This window comes from Pelobates fuscus, chromosome 1 (assembly GCF_036172605.1).
Source record: "Pelobates fuscus isolate aPelFus1 chromosome 1, aPelFus1.pri, whole genome shotgun sequence".
Lineage (NCBI taxonomy): Eukaryota > Metazoa > Chordata > Amphibia > Anura > Pelobatidae > Pelobates > Pelobates fuscus.
The window spans coordinates 262,449,242-262,471,789 of NC_086317.1; the positions used below are offsets into that span (position 1 = coordinate 262,449,242).

At 38.7% G+C, this 22,548-nt stretch overlaps 1 protein-coding gene across 1 annotated transcript in view; it reads right to left on the bottom strand.

The window, feature by feature from the left end:
* The window catches only part of RAD51C (RAD51 paralog C), a 128,864-nt gene that overhangs the window by 24,002 nt on the left and 82,314 nt on the right, over positions 1 to 22,548 (bottom strand). The window contains exon 7 of the mRNA XM_063456952.1: positions 20,270 to 20,330. Within this exon, the coding sequence (XP_063313022.1) occupies positions 20,270 to 20,330 (61 nt within the window). The remainder of the gene's footprint in view (positions 1 to 20,269; positions 20,331 to 22,548) is intronic.

Below are 22,548 nucleotides of genomic sequence, written 5' to 3' on the forward strand. Positions count from 1 at the left end.
CAAAAAGACTACAAAACTATCACGCAAAAAATCGAGTGGAACAACTGATAGATGGCCAAAAGGTCTATTCAACACCCGCCGCAATAGGGGAGAGATTCAATCAATTTTATGAAGAACTATACAATCTTAAAATGTCCCCTAATTTAAATGATATCCAAAACTATTTAGCGGACACTCAGATCCCAAAAGTTACAGCTCATGATCTACTAACTTTAAATAGGATTATTTCGCCTGATGAAGTTAAATTCCAAATAAATAAAACACCGGGCCCTGACGGTTTTACGAATCTATATTATAAACAGATGCAGTCCTTATTAATCAATCCTTTAACAGACATGTTTAATCAAATAGCTCTAAACAAATTTTTTCCAACCGAATTACTACAGGCTAATATTATTCCGATATTGAAACCTGATAAAATTAGCAATAATCCTAGTAATTACAGACCTATAGCTTTGATTAACGTGGATATGAAGATCTATGCGGCCATAATTGCTGACAGAATTAAGACTATTATTGCGACATTGATCCATCCAGATCAGATAGGGTTTGTACCGGGTAGGCAAGCATCAAATAATACTAGAAGAATAATTGACACTCTAGACTGGGCCAACAGACACCGGATTTCCTTCCTGGCCCTGTCATTAGATGCCGAAAAAGCATTTGACAGGGTCGGGTGGGGTTATCTCAGCGAACTTCTTATTGCGTTTGGGTTCACTGGCTGGATACATGACGCCATTATGGCTCTGTATTCTTCTCCCACTGCGAGAACGGTGGGACCAAATATTACAGCAGGGTGGTTTGCACTTAAAAACGGTACACGACAAGGATGTCCTCTTTCCCCCCTGCTGTATATCTTGTCTATTGAACCTTTAGCAATTAATATTAGGAATAATCCTTTGATCCAAGGTGTCCATACGAACTTGATGGACGTCAAAATATCATTATATGCGGATGATGCGTTACTCACTCTTACATCCCCAGAGTCTTCTTTAAAATTTCTAATGATCGAAATTAATAAATATTCTACAATCTCGAATTTTAAGCTAAATATAACCAAATCCACAGTAATGTATGTGAATATGAACAACGATCTGGTTAATATTTTAGCCCACTCCTATAAATTCATATGGACAGACTCGGAATTAAATTATCTAGGACTATATATAACTGCCAAAGTGACAGCTATAATGGAGAGGAATATACTGTTCTTTATGAGAAATATGAATCTCAAACTTAAAAGATGGAAAAATTTAGAAACTTCCTGGCAAGGCAAAATAAATATTATTAATGCGTATATATTGCCTAAATGGCTATACTTATTCTCTATGATTCCACTCAAAGTCCCTGGGCCCTGGTTGGCTATGATTCAATCCAGTTTCAATAATTTTATCTGGAATAATAAAAAACCTAGAATTGCTCAAAAGATTTTAACTAAAAAACTGTCTAACGGAGGTTTAAATTTTCCAAGTATTACCTACAGTTATCATGCTAATATTATTAGACATATCTACCTCCTTCAGGACCCTGAGCAGGTCTTAGAACCATGGTATACTATTGAATCTGAAATGGTCCAAACAGACAGACTGCAACACTCGATGTGGATAGTCACAAAGAACTCTCTAATGAATTTGTTTAAGAACTCAACGATACTATTTCAAATTTTAGAAGAGTGGTTAGTAATTAAGAAAAAATTAGCCCTAGGCAATATGATACCCAAGTCATGTACAATAGATATACTGCAAATCCTTATAAAAGATCTTTCTTTAAAGAACTGGGCTAACGTTGATAGAATAAAGTTTTCACAAATTATGCAAGGAGATAATATTTTGCCATTTCAGAGCATTATTGATATTTTTCACATTCCATGCAGGGAAATTTTTTACTTATCTGCGGATAAAAAATTATATTCATAAAAATGTGCTCAAATCGACTTCTATCTATGCAAAAAAGTTGGAAGTTATATTTAAGTCTCAATCCATTAAAAAGAGCATGTCTGTTGCTCTATCAATGCTGGAAGTTCTTAAAGAGTCCCCTTATAGTTTGATTAAGAAGTGGGAACAAGATTTAGAACTGCAAATTTCTCTAGACGACTGGAACTCCTCTTTGAGCTGGGTGAACAAATATATCCATTGTTTGAACTTGTCGGAATGCCACTTTAAAGTTCTCTATAGATGGTATTACACTCCTGCTAGACTAGTTAAAATGTTTCACTCTTCTGATCCAACCTGTTGGAGATGTGGTAGCCATTTAGGTACTCACATACATATTTGGTGGACATGTCCAGCTGTTAAGTCTCTCTGGTCCTGGGCTTTTAATATTTTTGCATCTATGACCACAAATAGAATTCCGGAGAATGCTGCTTCGGCTATCTTACATTTGAATTTGTCTTTCGATTCACAAAGAGATTTCTGTTTTGCCATTCACTCTTTAGTTGCGGTTAAAATCATTATCGCAAGACACTGGAAAGTATCTAAGCCGTTTAATAAACGACTATTGATAGATCAAGTTAGGTTCCAATTATCAATGGAATATGAGATGATCAACAATGCGACTTTTACTTCTAGGAAAAAGAAATGGTATTGCGAATGGTTAGACAAATATAGTCTATTATTTGGATAGTTCTCCTATGGACAGAATTATTATTTTATTTTATTTTTTTTAATCTATATCAGATATCTGCATAGATAGAGAAAGATGGGAAAAAAATAAAACAGAAGCCAATAACCAATAGCCCAGGGAAAGGGTTTTTGTTTGATAAGATGCTCTAAGGGTTTTTTTTTTTTTATTTTTTGTCTATTGTTTTTTTTATTTTGTTGTCGTGGTTAATCTATGTTAGTATGCTGCTATGTTGGTCTATAAGTGAATATGTGATCATTGTGTTTGATTATGTACTATGTATCATAAATTACGAAAAAATTATGTATTTGTTTGATACTTGTGCATATTTGTTGATGTGTATTAGTTTCAGCATATTCGTTGTCTATGTCAAATAATAATGAAAAAAAATTTCAATAAAGATATAATTTAAAAAAAAAAAAACCCTGTTACATATCTTAGTATCATCCGCAAAAAGACACACCTTACCATCAAGACCTTCTGCAATATCACTAATAAAAATATTAAAGAGAATGGGTCCAAGTACAGATCCCTGAGGTACCCCACTGGTGACAAGCCCAAGCTTCGAATATACTCCATTGACTACAACCCTCTGTTGCCTGTCACTCAGCCACTGCCTTACCCATTCAACAATATTGGAATCCAAACTCAAAGATTGCAGTTTATTGATAAGCCTTCTATGTGCAACAGTGTCAAAAGCCTTACTGAAATCTAGGTAAGCAATGTCTACTGCACCACCCTGATCTATAATTTTAGTTACCCAATCAAAAAAATCAATAAGATTAGTTTGGCATGATCTCCCTGAAGTAAACCCATGTTGTCTCTGATCTTGAAATCCATGTGTTTTTAGATGTTCAACAATCCTATCCTTTAACATGGTTTCCATCACTTTCCCCACTACTGAAGTAAGGCTTACTGGCCTATAGTTGCCCGACTCCTCCTTATTACCTTTCTTGTGAATGGGCACAACATTCGCTAACTTCCAATCTTCTGGGACTACTCCTGTTAACAATGATTGGTTAAATAAATCTGTTAATGTTTTTGCTAGTACACCACTAAGCTCTTTTAATAGCTTTGGGTGTATTCCATCAGGTCCCATTGACTTATTTGTCTTTACTTTTGACAGTTGAAATAGAACCTCTTCCTCTGTAAACTCACATGTAATAAATGACTCAGTTATCCTTTTTTTTAACTGAGGTCCCTTTCCTTCATTTTCGGTAAATACCGAACAAAAATATTCATTGAGGCAGTCAGCTAGACCTTTATCCTCATCTACATACCTTCCTTCTTTTGTTTTTAATCTAACTAATCCTTGTTTTACTTTTCTTTTCTTATTTATGTATCTAAAAAAAGTTTTGTCCCCCTTTTTTACTGACTGTGCTATTTTCTCTTCTGTGTGTGATTTGGAAGCTCTTATAACTTGCTTAGCCTCTTTCTGCCTAATCTTATAGGTCATTCTGTCTTCCTCACTCTGTTTTTTTTTATAATTACTAAATGCTAACTTTTTGTTTTTTACTATTTTGGCCACATCTGCGGAGTACCACAGTGGTTTCTTGAATTTTTTGCTTTTACTGACAAGCCTAATGCAATTTTCTGTTGCCTTCAGTAGTGCAGCTTTTAAATAATCCCATTTATTTTGGACTCCATTTAAGTTGCTCCAGTCTGATAATGACTCCTTTACACATATTCTAATTTTAGAAAAGTCTGTTTTTCTAAAGTCTAAAACTTTTGTTTTTGTGTGGTGTGACTCAGTCACTGTTCTTATATTAAACCATCACTGGATCCTAAACTTTCACCTACAGTAATATCTGATACCAAATCTCCATTTGTTAACACTAAATCTAGTATGGCCTCTTTACGAGTTGGCTCCTCAACGACTTGTTTTAGAGACAATCCCAGTAGGGAGTTTAGAATATGTGTGCTTCTGGCACAAGTAGCTATTTTTGTTTTCCAATTCACATCAGGAAGATTAAAGTCACCCATGGTGATAACTTCCCCCTTCATTGTCATTTTAGCTATTTCTTCAACTAGTAGATTATCTAACTCTTCAATTTGTCCTGGGGGCCTATAAATCACACCTACACGAACTACTGTGTGATTACCAAATTCTAACGTAACCCAAATGGACTCTATGTTCGTCTCACTAACCTTTATTAGGCTAGATTTTATGCTATCCTTCACATACAGGGCCACCCCTCCCCCTTTCTTGCCTTCCCTGTCTTTTCTATATAAAGAGTACCCTGGTATTGCTATGTCCCAGTCATTTTTTTCATTATACCATGTCTCAGTAACAGCGACTAAATCTACACTATCAGTTGCCATTATTGCCACAAGTTCATGGATCTTATTCCCTAAACTGCGAGCATTTGTAGACATGACTCTAAGCTTATCATTTTTTAAACACACTTGCTACAGGCACCTTCTGTCCTTGTTTTGGGGGACAATTGGATTGATGTTTTATCACCCTTTTGCCCCCCCCCTCCTAGTTTAAATACATCTTAGCAAAACCTCTGAACTGCTCACTGAGAACATTTGTTCCCTTTTGAGAAAGATGCAAACCATCTTTTTTGTACAGTTTATTTCCATTCCAAACAGAGCTACCATGAGCAATAAAGCCAAATCCTTGCTCCCGACACCATTCACCAAGCCACAAGTTAAAGTCCCTAATACGCATCCGCCTGTCATTCTGAGTGTTATGCACAGGCAGAACTTCAGAGAATGACAGTGTGGAAGCAACCTGCCGTATATCATTGGCAAAAACACTAAAAACTTCCTTAACCTCTGAAACCTCATTGCAAGCCAAGTCATTTGTCCCTAAATGGACAAGTACATCCAATTCCCCTTCCTGCTTTGCTTGCTTAACAATATTACAGATACGTCTCCTGTCTCTGTGAGCAGTAGCTCCGGGAAGACACCTCACAAGACCACCATTGTCCATCTCCACACCTCTTATGATGGAATCCCCCAACAACAACTGCTTTCTATTAGGCCTCATCATAGTCTTCAAGCCTCTCTGCACAACACCACTGGCCTCAATGCCTCTCTCCACAACAGCACTAGCCTCAGTGCCTCTTTCCACAACACCTCTAGCCTCAGTGCCTCTCTCCACAACACCTCTAGCCTCAGTGCCTCTCTGCACAACACCACTAGCCTCAGTGCCTCTCTGCACAACACCACTAGCCTCAGTGCCTCTCTGCACAACACCACTAGCCTCAGTGCCTCTCTGCACAACACCACTAGCCTCAGTGCCTCTCTGCACAACACCACTAGCCTCAGTGCCTCTCTGCACAACACCACTAGCCTCAGTGCCTCTCTGCACAACACCACTAGCCTCAGTGCCTCTCTGCACAACACCACTAGCCTCAGTGCCTCTCTGCACAACACCACTAGCCTCAGTGCCTCTCTGCACAACACCACTAGCCTCAGTGCCTCTCTGCACAACACCACTAGCCTCAGTGCCTCTCTGCACAACACCACTAGCCTCAGTGCCTCTCTGCACAACACCACTAGCCTCAGTGCCTCTCTGCACAACACCACTAGCCTCAGTGCCTCTCTGCACAACACCACTAGCCTCAGTGCCTCTCTGCACAACACCACTAGCCTCAGTGCCTCTCTGCACAACACCACTAGCCTCAGTGCCTGTCTCCATGACACCATTACACTCTGAAAGTGCAGAAAATGAATTATGTAGAACAACAGACTGTGCAATATGCCTTTTATCCACAACTCTAAGTCTACCAGATCCTACAGTAATCCATCTGCCATTCCTAGTATGTCTCTGTGGCAGTGGCTTTGCAGCAGTTCCAGCCTGAGTTTGTTTACCAGATAATTTACAAATCTCAGACTTCAAAAATACAATCTCCTGCCGCAAGATAGAGAACTGTCTACAGATTAGACAACAACTAAACCTCCAAAAAGTGGAACGCGAAACAAATGCATAGCAACTATTACACTGAACTAAGTTTGCCATTCCAATGAGATCAATTATTTAAATCAAACGAATCTTAACTTTTTATTTATCCTCCTGAATACCTCAGATTACCTCCAGTTTATCTCCAGAATATCTCCAACCACAGACACTTAGAAGCAACACACTCCAGAATATCTCCAACCACAGACACTTAGAAGCAACACTCTCCAGAATATCTCCAACCACAGACACTTAGAAGCAACACTTAGAAGAAGCAACCAAGCTCTATTAGCCAAGCTAATGACAACAGCCCTTATATACTCCTAAAATCACCTCCCACTAGGAATGTTTAACACCTGGGTAGGCCTCTGCTTATTAGCAAACAATAGCTAATTTACACAGCAATCAATAGCAAGCAGCTACCTAATCCAATCAAATGCCTTATAATTATCAACAGGAAATCAAACCTTGTGCAATCAGTAACCTTTTCCTACAGATGAATCTTACCTGTAACAGTAAAAAAGAAAACTCTTAGCACAACTCTTAGACAGTTGAAGCTTCTGTAAAACTCTCCAGAATATCTCCAACCACAGACACTTAGAAGCAACACTTAGAAGAAGCAACCAAGCTCTATTAGCCAAGCTAATGACAACAGCCCTTATATACTCCTAAAATCACCTCCCACTAGGAATGTTTAACACCTGGGTAGGCCTCTGCTTATTAGCAAACAATAGCTAATTCACACAGCAATCAATAGCAAGCAGCTACCTAATCCAATCAAATGCCTTATAATTATCAACAGGAAATCAAACCTTGTGCAATCAGTAACCTTTTCCTACAGATGAATCTTACCTGTAACAGTAAAAAAGAAAACTCTTAGCACAACTCTTAGACAGTTGAAGCTTCTGTAAAACTCTCCAGAATATCTCCAACCACAGACACTTAGAAGCAACACTTAGAAGAAGCAACCAAGCTCTATTAGCCAAGCTAATGACAACAGCCCTTATATACTCCTAAAATCACCTCCCACTAGGAATGTTTAACACCTGGGTAGGCCTCTGCTTATTAGCAAACAATAGCTAATTCACACAGCAATCAATGGCAAGCAGCTACCTAATCCAATCAAATGCCTTATAATTATCAACAGGAAATCAAACCTTGTGCAATCAGTAACCTTTTCCTACAGATGAATCTTACCTGTAACAGTAAAAAAAGAAAACTCTTAGCACAACTCTTAGACAGTTGAAGCTTCTGTAAAACTCTCCAGAATATCTCCAACCACAGACACTTAGAAGCAACACTTAGAAGAAGCAACCAAGCTCTAATTAAAATTTTCAAGTCCCAATTAACCCCTTAAGGACACATGACATGTCTGACACGTCATGATTCCCTTTTATTCCAGAAGTTTGGTCCTTAAGGGGTTAAAGAACATTTGTAAAAATGCTGAATTGCTATTGGAATGGTATGTATTCAACTATTAAAGATTTCTGCATCATGATGTGAAATGCATGTGTGTAGACATGTCGAGAGAGGAGAGGGTGGTGGGGTCCAATGATGCCACGTGTGGCGTTCTGAGGTGTCCGCTTTGAAGATGCTGTTTGGCGAGATGGCAACAGGACAGCAGGTTTTGTAAATTTGAGCAAACTCAGGTGGATAGTGTCCTTGATCAAAATCTGATTACTCAGACTAAAGAAATTAAATTTCTAAGACAAGTATGTGAATCTCTACAGCAAGTTGATCAAACTCTCCAAGAAGATCTGCGGGAAACTCAACTTAAAGGAGCAGATATTAAAGATCTATGAAGGCAAATGAACCTCAAAGTGAGATGAATTACTGAAGATATCTCTATGACCAACTGGAAGAATACTGCAAAAATGTTCTCATGTTTTGTGGATGAAAACAAGCAAGGATGTTTCCTTTTTGAGTGTTTGCATAAAATCCATAAACCTAGAATTCTAGCACTCTCTGATAAGCCAATATATTTATTAATATTATCTAAACAACTTACTAATAAGCGAAATTAAGAGAGTAACTACTTTGGAAAAGTAAAGAAATCATGGTTAAGTGGAGAGTCAAACAGGCCCAGAATACCTAGTGTCTCGACTTAATGTATATACTCTATATTCCATGTAGTCTTTCTTGATATTTTTCATTTTCTTTCTCTTAAAGCAAATGAGATCAGTTTTATATCCAACTTTTACAAGTGTTGCATTTACTTCTGTTGTAGACAGTAAGAGGGCACATAAGGGCATGATTTAATGTATAACGCGCACTTTATTTTTCTCCTGTATGAAAGGAACACTATAGTTACCTAAATTACTTAAGCTAAATAAAGCAGTTTTAGTGTATAGATCATTCCCCTGCAATTTCACTGCTCAATTCACTGTCATTTAGGAGTTAAATCACTTTGTTTCTGTTTATGCAGCCCTAGCCACACCTCCCCTGGCTATGATTGACAGCCTGCATGAAAAAAACAAAACTGGTTTCACTTTCAAACAGATGTAATTTACCTTAAATAATTGTATCTCAATCTCTAAATTGAACTTTAATCACATACAGGAGGCTCTTGCAGGGTCTAGCAAGCTATTAACATAGCAGGGTATTAGAAAATCTAAATTAAACAGAACTTGCAATAAAGAAAGCCTAAATAGGGCTCTCTTTACAGGAAGTGTTAATGGAAGGCTGTGCAAGTCACATGCAGGGAGGTGTGACTAGGGTTCATAAACAAAGGGATTTAACTCCTAAATGGCAGAGGATTGAGCAGTGAGGCTGCAGGGGCATGTTCTATACACCAAAACTGCTTCATTAAGCTAAAGTTGTTCAGTTGACTATAGTGTCCCTTCAAGTCTGCTATTAGTTCTTGTTAGCAGTTGAGTCACATAGTCTGTCATTTAAGATTATTTAAGTTTGTTTGGCAGTTCCTTTTCCCCCATAATAGTTTACTTGGGAGTGTCAGTAGTGGATGGTTTTTGGTAACTTTGGTAATTAATTTCAATGAGGCTGTAGTGTGAGGTGATGTGAATCGGAGATTAAGCCTGGTGCTGTACATATCAAGGCAAACATGTATTCCTGACCCTATAGCGTTAAAAACCACAATATATCCCCTCTTTGCCCACCTAAATATAGTAAAATTTAAAATGCCTCTCAATAAAATCCTGCTTGGCTAACATCATCAGAAGAGGTTTACTCCAAAAAGCCTGAAGGGACTGATTATACTCACCAGAACAAATACAATAAGTTGTAGTTGTTCTGGTGACTATAGGGTCCCTTTAAGTGCATAGGAAGGTGTAATTACAATGCAATTTGTTGTTTTCACATTACACAGGGATCTGCCACAATGATGAGCATCCTGGTTGCCTTAGCAACAAGTGTAACCGAGGCACGGAAGCAGGCAGTTCCAGTGGAAACAAGGTTTGGGGCACATGGTGCTTGTGTCCTCATTTTAAGTGCACACCTAAACAGCACTTTTGAACTTTTTTGGGTGGGGAGTATATTTTTTAATGGTTTATATGTATGTGTGTGTGTGTGCATATATATGAGTTAATTTTAGCCTGCATTTGTCCTGGTGATAGTTTATCATTTTAAATAGAAACGTTGACAAATAAAAGTTTTTGAGAAATAAAAACTGCTGGTTACTAGCGATGGGCATGTGGAACGAGACTCCCATGAGTGCAAGTCTATTGTGGAATATATATATAAGAAGCAGTTTGCAACTGTTGTTTTCCTTAAAAGATTTTTGAACATTTGGTATTATGTTTGCAAAAGCCATGTGTGTGTACATAGTTTCACATGAACAAGCAAAGAGTGATCATAGGAAATGGAAAAGGATGGGGAATAGGCAGTGAAATGGGAGGGTAGGAGGCAGGTGGGAGGCTGAAGAAACTCCCGTAGTTCATACACGTAAAGTTCACTTTATGAACAATTATGTACTTTTCTTGCTTTTAGCTTGTATATTTGTGTAAAAGTCTTTGCTTACTGGTTTAAATAAATAAATAAATAGTTGTCAAATGATGCATGCACATTTAGAGTACATTGTAAGGGGTTTGCAATACACTAGTGGTGAGGAGAAAATCAGTGCCATAGGATAAGGAAAGATGAAAGTACCAGACGAATGTAAAACACAAGTGAAATGTTTAAAAAAAAAAAAAAAAAAAAAAAAAGTGTACAGTAATTTTCTAAAGTAATATCAAGTGTTTGGAAATGGTGTGACTCATGTAATAATGTTAAGGGCTCTATCTGTACTAGATTGGAAAAGAGCGGTTTTCTACCAGAAACAGGAGACAAAGGTTAATGCAGACCTCTAAACCTGAAAGAATGGGATCCAATGAATAGCCAAGTCCAACTGTGTTCCTGCTTGATTTGCATTACAAGAAGGTTTGGAGTGAAGCAGCTACCCACAGCATACCAGAATAATAAAGGTACCGGTATATATGAAAAGAGCATTTTCTTCATTCTTGTAGCAAGTTATGTCAACAAGTATTATTTGGTAAAGTTCCATATTAATGTATAATTTATAACAGCAGGGACAATGGCAAATTACCAACACAGGAAAAACTATCACAACTTTAATGAGGTATATAACTTAGATTAGAACAGAAATAAAATAGGCATTTAGCACTTAACATGCTGCTTCTTTATTGAAGGTAATATGCCTTTCAGCTTGAGTATAAAGCAGAACACATAACTAAATGGCCACGTCTTATATGTGGAAGCAAGTGGCGATCTGCTAGAACACCTCTCAAACACCAATAAAGTCATGATCGTTCCTTCATTAAGATGAAAGATGCACTAACTGGCTGAGGATGCCAATGTACCAGGTAGAATCACGTGTAGTTGGGCTTGAAAGTTATTTTCAACACTGCTAAAGAGTTTAGAAACTCATATTAACTGAAATAATATGTTAATCTAAATTACAACAGAGTTTTTTCTTTCTTAAGCATATTTGGTGATCAGTAGAAATAAAAGCTATTATTTAAAAAAATATAATTTAAGAATACATAGTGTGGAGAGTTCAAGCTTAAAATAGCCTTTTTAAAATATAAATGTATGATGGCAATATAAAGCTTTTATGACGATGCTCCTCATTGTGTGAAGTGTGCTAAAACCTCATGGATGTGAATCGTGCTAAGTACACAGCGCCTGTACATTTAATCTTAGATAGTGGCATTTTACGTAACCTAACAAATAATAGAATGCATGTTCAGAGCTTTCTTCTCCTGCAGCACCATGGCAACTCATTGCAGACAAATACGCACTATTCTTGAATAAAGTCAGCAATGAATGAAGCTTGCGTATTTTGAAACAGAAAAACTGGAAATAAACTGTTGCATAAACTATACTTAATGCTGGATATTTGTCAGACAGTATTTTATTTTTTTATTCTTTACTTTATTTGTGCATAGTGTGAACATTCATGTTTGCACTGCCACGATAGCTGGTGCAAGCAGGTGTGAAAACATACATTAACATAGGTATGGCATTGAAAGACATTGCACGGTGATAAGGGTTAAACAATGGATCATGGTTGCATAGAAAATCTGCCTTTCTCAGTGTTTAGTAATGCAGTAAACTGATTAATCCTGCAACCTATGGGGATTAACATGCTAGCTGAACATAGCTGCGTCTTGCGTAGTATATAAGGTAACATCGCTGCACTATCTGAACATATAATTATCATGCTGCGTCAAGAGCTAATAGAATGTATATAAGCATTGTGGTTATAATGTCGGTCAGCAAGTAGAACCTATCACTGTGGTATGCAAGCTATATTGATTGACCAGGTATGGATTGCTAAACTAATGACAGGTAGGCATGTATTTGTCTGCGTATTCGCTCGCTATGTAGTGGGTAGTTGAAGAGTGATATGTTATGCGTTTACTGCCTGAGTGGTAGTCAAGCGTGGTGGACTGCTAGGCACATATTAAACTCTGGCTAATCATGCCGCGTGTGGTTATGAGGGCTAGTGCAGGTCTGGGTGCTACTAGGCTAGGTGAAGTGCTTAAGCAACAACGAAACAGGTAGATCGTTCAACATGGATGTGTTAGTGCTTGTAGGGAGAATAAAAATAAAACTGTGAAATGGTGGACAGTACAGTAATATGGCAACGGTATCCCTGTTACTTAGCTGCTGCTGGGTACTAAGGTGCCCTGAGGTGAGCAAATGTCCCTGCAGTGGTACGGTAGGACATTTCAGGGTAGTCTTTCATCCGATCCCACAGGTGGGCCAGTGGAGGCCAGCTGACTTCTTGTCTGGCAGGCGTGCGTCACTCAGAAGCATGAGAGGCTGTGTGCTGAGCCCGGTTCTCTGCTTGCGGTCCATAGTAGGTGTGCCATGGTGGGTTGTTTCTGGGTGTGTCTCGTTGTAGCCCTTCTGGCCGGTACTCCTCTGTTCCCTGTCGGAGAGGCATGTAGTGTGGTGATGTGGAAACGAGGTGTCATTCTTGCCCCAGGGTTTTGGTGAAGTTGATACCACTTGGTAATGCCCTTGGGGTCTTCTGGAAACTGTGGTCTTCCTGTTCGGGTGGGCCTTGCATGCTCTCGGTTTAGGCTGTTGTGTATATGTTGCAGCCCTTCGTGGGGATAGTTTGTACTTGCCGATTAGGGCCCTCTGCACTCTCCGTCCGGGTGGGTAGCATCTGCTCGTTGTATGTGCTTGGGGCTTCCTCCCGCCATCCAGGGGAATCCCGCGCCTCATCTTGCCACCCATGGATAACTCTTGTATAACTGCAGTTTGCTCTGCTCTGTGTGACAACGTTGCCCAAAATTTGTTAAAGATCTCCTCGATTGTGTTGGTCGTTTTGGTGTTAGGGCCTGTTGCTTCAGGTTGCAATGTTTGTTTGCTGCGTGTAGTGGAGTTAGGCGTGTCCGCCATCTTGGGTGCTGCCGCTCTTGTGCTGCCTGAGACTGTCACCGCTTCCTCTGATTTTTCCGGGTTGCGGTCTCCCAGCTCGGCAGGGACCGGGATGTCCCCCACCAGTCCACGGGAGGGGGGGTTGGGGGGAAGGTGATGCAAGAGTGCTCCCTCTTCAGCCAGAGAACCGGGAGAGCGGCCGTCTCTCCTCGGCTCCCACCCGTGTAGGCCACAGGCTTCGATGTGGATGGTTCAGCCACGGGGGGTCTCAAATCTGGTATCCCCCGATGCAGCATCACTTCCTAGTCAGGGATTTCTTTGTCCACAGCTGATACGTTTGGGTGGTCGGGCGTTAAAACCCAAATCTTGGCCTCAGGTTCAGGAGCTCTTAACAGGCACGTCTGCTTTGCTCGGCAGGTCGTCAGACAGTATATTTTGTCTTGAAATGTCACTTCATGCTTTTTGCATAGTTAAACAGACACCCCACTACCCAAACTCCAAAAAAATAAAAATCACTATTTTTTTTATATATATTCCAAATGAAACCATACATGCATTTAATTGTGCATTTTTCACTGAGATTATATCTAAAAACAGCTTGCAAAAAGGTTATAAGCTCTCCCCTTGTAACCCAGCCCACACTTTCTGTGGCTGTCCAATTGCAGACTTCCCAATGCAGTTCAATGAGAAGGCTTTGCAAGGCAAGTGCTCCAGGCAAATGGAGCTTCTAGAGTTTAGCTCCACTGTGCTAACCAAAACCAGGCAGTCTGATAACAAGGTTCCTTTATAAAAGTACCAATTTCTATTGAAATCTGCATTTCACACTCTCTTAACACATAAAACACTTCAGCATCAGAAGTGCTCTATGGATCTGGAGTGTCTCTTTAATGGCATAACTGTCAGGTACAGCAATACAGACTGGTCGGATCCATAACTGCAGGAATAAGAAAGAGATAGAAAGCTGTAAATCTAAAAGATGAGAATATGCTTAAACTTAGACAGGCCTAGGTCAGGATGACAAAAGTCAAACTAGTCACTCCAATGGTTGGCAGCAAAAAAGGGATAGCCAAAATGAAGCTGGGTCAGGAATATAGAAATCAGTTGCTGAGCCAATACTTGATACTGAACATTCTCATTAACAAAACACTCCAAAGAGAATAATTGTGTTTGGCGATATAGAAGTGCTGGCTATTTGTAGTGTACCCAATGATCTCATGTATAACTCTTGGTGAGAATGACACATGCTTTGCACAATGATGCTGCGTCGTTAGATGGTGCAAAAAGTCACATATTTGGATCACTGTCCTCCGACACCCCACCACCCCCAAAAAAATGTAAAACTCATTCACCACTGTGTTATACGTGTGTAGAATATTGCATATTCTAAGTTTCTATTGATTATATATGGATGTCTGGATTGACATAAGTAACAGATGGTCTAAGTCACATGGCTTTCTTTGTATGAGAACTCTGGAATGTGGATTGGGGGTCTTGTCCTTATATGGTTAGAGTTATACTCTGACGTCAGTATGGGCACATCTAATTAGTAACTGAACAAAGGGACACAAGGTCTCTGTCTCTCTCTCTCGATACGTTGATGTAACTCTCCCTTCAGAAGTCCAGCAATTACCATCTGCTGTTGAACATCCATGACCATGTAACATCCTTTGTTGTTTTATTATGTATCAGTGTAACGGATCGCCTGGCACCCCGACTGAGTACCTCCGTTAAAGGATGCTCCTAGCGTTTCCTGAGGACTCCAAGCACTGCAGCAGACACCACAACCACCGAATCAGAGAAGCGTATAAATCCTCTCAAGCATTTGAATGCTGTAGCCAGTTGAATAGGAAACCATACGAATAGGTTTACACTCCTAGCAGTCAAACTGGAACAGCATACCATAAATCCTCCCCCAATAATGAGACGACACTTCACTTTGAGGGTTAAGCAGGAACTCCCCACTGGCTCATCCAGCCTGGCTTTTATTACACTTGTACACTTACAGGCCACACCCAGGGGGAGGCATAAAATAACCAATCACATACATGGTTCAACCCACACATCCCCTCCCCTCAGATAACAGTAAACCCAATTATACGGTACACATTTTTAGCAAAGTTCTGGATGTACCCCAAAAACAGGGGGTACACCTTTAAATCCAGCATCGCTGGATAGCCTTTATTCAGGGGGACAACATATCCAAAAATCAGTTCATTCGGATAAACGGTTCGGGAGATATGGGGTTCCAAAGATTTGACCGACCGCATGGGTAAAGTATCCGAAAACCGTTCCATGCATTTTGGCCCTGCGGTCGGTCACAGACAAGGGAATGAAAGCAGACGAATTGCCTGGGTTATGGAGCCTAAGGGGGATTCGAATGAATCCCCTAGTTCGGTAGTTCCCATACAAACTTCTGGAAGTATGGAGGTCTCAGCGGTGTTTGCCTAGTCGAGTGTCCGATTTTAGTTCCAGACACTCGACGGCAAAACACCGCTGTTCGGGAGTTTAAGATGGCCGCCGCCACGTGTTCGTTTCCCGAATGGCGGCCACCCAGAGGACAAAGAATACATTACACTGATTGCCAATTACCCGTTTGCAACATTGTTGCAAACGGTAATTGGAGGCATACTTATTCCTGGGTGGTCTGGTTGTTCGGTAGTTTCACTCAGTATAATGAATGGAGTGATTCTACCGAACAATCAGTAGAATGCTGCATACATATAACCCAGGTTAACTGAACACATTATAACATATGTAATATGCTATAATATGCAGTATACTGTAATATGCTCCACAGTCTTAAAGGGACAGTAGTCCCAAAAGTCCCAATATGTCCACCGATGATTTTAAAAGGGCCAGCAGCAGCAATATAAAGTACAATATGCCCCAAATAACCCAGGGGCCATAGTCAGCAGGTAGGAGGCTAGCAAACAGGCTTCTCCAGGGCCCAGTGGCGAGGTTGGTTTCGCCACAATCAGTAACTAAGAATAAGCCTGAAGACACTGTAAGTCAGATTGCGTATTAGTACTTTTCATTAATATAGACGTATATTAAAGTGGCGAGCCTTTGACCCAAGACTATATATACAAAAGACATATATATCAACCAACTGGAGAAATCACAGAAAGACACAGACGAAGAAAATAATATTTTACAACGTGTCATTGACTATGACTCCTTCACAGCCTTCACACTTAATCTACATACCACCAAATGTTGGGAAGTATATGAAAAGCACTATTAGTCACATTCAGCTGCAGGTCTGTATTTTGTCTCTTCAGAACTCTGGTCTGTAACATTAAAATAATTTCATTTAAACCAATTATGGTGGGGTATAATAATCCACATAAAGGGAAGCTATAGTCACCAAGATCACTAAAGCTCAATGAAAAGATTTGGGTGTAGTGCCCCTTCCACCTCTACGTAGTAAAACCTGGTCACATGACGTAGAAGTCACCATAGGAAAGCATTAAGTTAAAAAGTTTGAACGTGATTGCGGCACTTGTAGTTCACTCTATGAGGAGCATTGAATTGGACTATCACAGAGAAGGTTAACTGTGCTGAGGGAGCTTTTAAAAAGAGTAAAACTTTTTTTTTTTCCATGTAAAGTTGGGGATAGAAATATAGCTTTAGGAATACAGGTTTGTAAACCGAATGCAATAGTGTTCCTTTACTGGTTATTATAAACCATGTACCCTAAATCTACAATAATTTCTCTCCCTATCATTATATATAATATACTCTTGACAGTTATTTGGTATAAGGAAATCCTTCTAGATGCAATGTTTAATAACCAATAAATGCACCTTTTGCAGATTTCGGCCCAAGATGTCTGTGCACACATGTACGGACTTGCTTACTACTATCTCTTTTATACGAAAACAACTTAAATGGAAAAAAATGTTTAACACAGATTAAATGCAAATTAATTCTAGTCCAAAATACGATAAATATGTGTTTGCAGTATCCAAATAAATACTATTACACTTTACAATATCAAAGATAAAGATAGGAGGTGCAGGGATAAGTACAATAAGAAATTAAAAACAATACTTATTCACACTTGATCCTCAATGAGTGTGAGATCAACCTAAATATAAAAATCAGTCCATAACATAATACTGTTTATATATTTAAGACTAGATTTAGGCGACAATTTTTAACTTACACTTTGCAGAGCCATTTATATAGCAGGCTCTGACTACATAGGCTTTTCAAAATCCCTTATTCAAGTAGTCTCCTCCACTCTACTTAATACCACTGGTGCCAGGAATCAGCAGGATTTTCAAAACCGATTCAAATGGGGATTTTTTTATTTTTTATTATTATTATTTGTATTATTAATATTTTATTATTTACATTTTTATTTATTTTTTTCATCTCCCCTCCCTGCTTGATACATGGCAGGGAGGGGGGCTCTCACTCCCTGGTGGTCCAGTGGTGTGCACTGTGTAGGAGGGGGGCTGGCAGGAAGTGTTTTCTTTTTAATGCTCCTTTTTGTTTATTTTTAAAATCTATATAATTTTGTGAATTATGCACATTATCTCAAATTTTACATCTAATTTGCTCATATAATATTCCAAGTATTCCCTTATATTAATTTGTCATCATGCGTAAAAATGTAAAATATCCTTCTTTCTGAAATTGTGACACACAAAAAAAAAACATATATATATATATTTTCTTCCTTCTTCATTTTCTTTTCAGTATCCTTGTTGCCTCTTAACTCAATTCAAAATTCAGTTCTTCGAATCACTCAGAAAGTGCTAATGTGTCCGGAAATACATGTATCTCATAAGGGACAATAATTTTACATGGGTATCTGCAGGTGTAGAGAATACTCCTTTGTCGTAGTATTTTCGTATATGTTGAAAATGGCTTTCTTTTCATCCTGGTATAATATGACAGATCAGGAAAAATAGAGATGCTATTATATGGTTGCTTGAGTCTAATCACTCTTGCTGCTTTCAAAACTTGTTCTTTCACTTTATATGATGTACAACAGATAAGCACATCTCTTGGTGAACTTTGCGCTAAGGTAGATGATTTCATTACTCCATGACACCGTTCTAGAGCGTTTAGGGGGTTTGTTAATTGAATATCCAATTGTAGAAATAAATTTAGGATAAAATTGTTCAATCTATCATTTGGTATTGTTTCTGGAATTCCCCATAATCTTAAATTATTGCGTTGCGATCTGTCTTCAAGATTTTTAAATCCTAGTTCTGCTATTTTCTTTTTTGAGCTTTCCTGTGAGCCTTCTAATTGAGCTTGTTGATATACCAGAGATTCTATTTTCTCTTCATTCATCTTAACTTTTTTCTCAATCAGTAAGAGTTCCGTTCTGAATTCTGTGAGACCAGTTGGAATTTCATTTTTAATTTTATCTAGTTGGCGTTCAAAATATGTAGGTATCCATATACCAGTGTAACTCTTCCTCATTGGTCTCCTTTGGGAGCTGTTTAGTAGATATACTCTTTGGTGTCATTGATTCCGTTTCTTTAACTGCTTGCATCGAAATATCAATTTCTTTCTGATGGTCTATATATTGTCTCTGCAGATGAGGCAGAGTAAAAAAGGATAATCGCTTTTTAGTCTTATTCTCCTGTTTTCTTTCCCTCTCCTTCTTTAGAAGTTGCTTACTTTCTTGATCTTTTTTTAATGCCATACTGAATGAGTTGATGTCTCTAGAGAGGGGAGAAAAAAAAAAAAAAAAATCCTCTCCACTCCTTCTTTATCAGAGTCTTTCACTGCTTGCTGCTATTTATGGGGATTAGCAATTCATCACTAACCCCTGAGGCTTTGATAAAATATGTACTATTCCTTTAAATCTGAAACCTCACACGTGCTTTTTCTTTTACTTATCTCTTTGCCTTTCCTTTTGTCCTTCGCTTTACTTAATTTTCTTTTCTTTTCTTATATCCTGTGCCTTTAGCCCTGCACTTTTGCACTTAAAGCCAATATTTTATAATTGCTCTGGCTCAATCAGGGATTCTAATGTCACTGATACCCCTTATTGTAAATATTCAGTTGTTTCTAGTATACAGGGAGGTTGGTCACTCTAATCTGTTGTTTTTTTTATAACTTTAAAGCGACACAGCAGCCAGCAAACCTGCCAAAAGAGAGAAAAATTTGGAGGAAAAGCATAGAAATACAAAGTAAAAATAAGCAATACAAAGCGCTTTCAAATTTCTTTGTTTTTACTTAACTTTGGCTTATTTGTAGTAAGGCAGTCTCAGAACTCGTCTCCAGTGATCTTGTGTTAGATTTCTTCCGATAGTTTTTCAGCACAGATACTGATCTGTTTCTACATGCTTGGTATTCTCTTTTTTGTGTATATATATATTCTTCTCTTTTTATATTCTCTTTCCTTCCTTTCTCTCTCTCTCCTCTCCGACCTCTCTCAGGAAGTAATCTTTGCACATGTAGAACGCTGTGTATTATTGCGAATTACCCCTTCTCTAGTCTGCAGCTATTATTCAGGGGTACCCCGTTTGTGTGCCTCTCCGTTTTCTCCAGCGTCTCTCCAGGGACAGAAAAAAAAGAGCCGGTGCAGGTTAAGCGAGCAGGCAGTGGTTCCCAGATTTCTCCTCCGGTATCTCTCTCAGGGTCACAGCATCGCCACGAGTGTAAGTGCGCGCATCCAGTGTGTCACGAGCGACCATCGCTCCCCCCCCCGAATAATAAGTATTGTTTTTAACTTCTTATTGCACTTATCTCTGCGCCCCTTATCTTTATCTTTATTATTGTCATTTTATTGTGTGTCTTTAGAGTGGTTTTAGACACTGGGGAAGTTGCACTTATTTTATCTACTAGCGCCACCTTGTCACTTGCACTTTGTGTAAAGTAATTTTGTACACTTTACAATAGGATAGATCTATTAATACATACCTTTGCTTATTTTCCCAATTAAGTGTTAAACGGGTACCAGTAGCATGTCCCCAGCTCTCTCCTAAAAAAACAAACAAAAAAAAACAGTAAAATTGCCACTAGTAAATGTACAGTTTACCATGTATATACAAAAATAAATAAATAAATAAATAAAAAATATTTAAGTATAAATAGACCTTAACCCAGTACCAAACTATCATGTCAGATGCCTGAAGGCCATGGGTGTTTGGCTTCCCTGGACCGCATTGAGTGATGTGGAATGGTCTTGGGACACACATCAAATATATAATATAGTTAATGTACAATCCAAGATCATGCATCAATGCACAGAGCATTTAATTAGGAAATAGCAGGTAGTAAGATATTTCAGTGGTTCGTGTTCCAGCTATAGACTTCAAATCTCAAGGTATGATTCCAAGGAAGGAAAATGTAGTCAATTTCATCAATTCAAGATTAATAAAATGAGTACCATTTGATCTTTCCTGGCCCAATAATCAGATATTAATAGATATACAAAGAGAAAGGAAGGATGGAACAGCGCTATGGAACTGATCACAAGAGGGAGGAGGCTGAACACCCGAGGGGAAGGGTAACCCTCAAACCCTTCAGAGGACTGGACAAACAGAAAACAACAAATACAAAAACCAAATAATTAAATATAATTGGAAAAGCAAAAATATACCAGAAAAACAAGCAAACAAAGTCTCTAGTTAAGGAAAGAGAGAACCTGTGTGTATCGATCTCACGCAATGTGGGAATCGAACGCACAGAGGTCAGTATGGTGGTTCCAGATCCACCACAAGGGGCTTGTACCCCGGATATTATAGAGAAATGAAAAAGAAAAAATTAGAGTCTCCAGGAAAGAAGGCTCAAATCTGGTTTTGAAAAACAAAGTCAAGGACAATAATAATTGAAAATATATACTATAGGTAAATGGTAAAACAGCACGGAGTGATATCGGTGGGGAAAAAACCTCACCTAATTTGTCACATATAGCTGTTCCAAAGAAGTGCCAAAATTAATAAACGCTTTAATATGTAGAAAAGAGGCACTCTAAATGGAACAATTACAGTAAAACAGAAGGAGGGACAATGATAGTGCCTATACATAAAGATAAAGTATAGACCATAGGGCATAGTCTCCTTTCCTGGGGACTCTAATTTTGTGTCTTTCAAAGTCTCTAGTTCACAGGTATTTTCTTCAGAAATTCGCAAGACATCTTGGGTCAAATCCTCATCGGCATATGTAAAAGAAGAGACACAGAGGGGACCAATGGTGCTATAACTTAAGGAAATAGGCCACAGAAAAATCTAAGGTTAAAAAGTGCCAACTCACATATATGAGAGCTATAACCAGTTCAAGTTAAAACAGCATACAGTGGTATTTAAACACCCCACATGTAGGATATTCCTCTGACAAAATATTCAGCGTAGATCATATGAAATAAAAACACAAGAGAAGGCCCATAGTGCTCTCTAGAAATAAAAAAGTGCTGAATAAAAAAGGAGATGTACTTACAATTTACAGAGCAGACAAACCGCTCTGTGTAACACGCGTGGGTGGAACAATCCCCACCTGGGATTCTTTAGACGGTATAAAAGCAAATTGATCTTGATAGTGGTTTCTAAGAGCAGTTAATGCAGAAAATCTTGAAATGGAAGCTAGAATAGAACAGCTGCTTCTCTGAGTCCACTTTATTCTGTCGAAGATATTCTAATAACCAGAATCCGTCCTCAGCGATGTCTCCGCTCATTTAATCTTCTTTCTGAATACTCCAGACTAGCCACGATTTTTCCGCGAAGGTTTTCCTTTTCCAGTGGCTGCAGAAATCGCGGCTAGTCTGGAGAATTCAGAAAGAAGATCAAATGAGCGGAGAAAATACCTGTGAACTAGAGACTTTGTTTGCTTGTTTTTCTGGTATATTTTTGCTTTTCCAATTATATTTAATTATTTGGTTCTTGGCGCAACCTGTATTTGTTGTTTTCCATTAATAGATATGCACTGGTCATTCTATGCTGTGGGAAAAAGAAGAGTGCATTAAGGGTGCGCATTCATTCAAATGAAACTCACTCACTTGCATGTTGGTTGTGTATGTCTATATGTTAATGTCAAGCATTCCCAGGCTGCAAGTGTACTGTTTCACTAAAGTATTCTTATATACCATATAATTTTTCCTTTTAGTGGCCCTTTAAAAAATGTGCAATGCTGCTTTGTTAAATGATGTCTACGCCCTGATTTGCTTTGAGACTGTTTACTCAGTAACGTGATTTCTGCTCAGC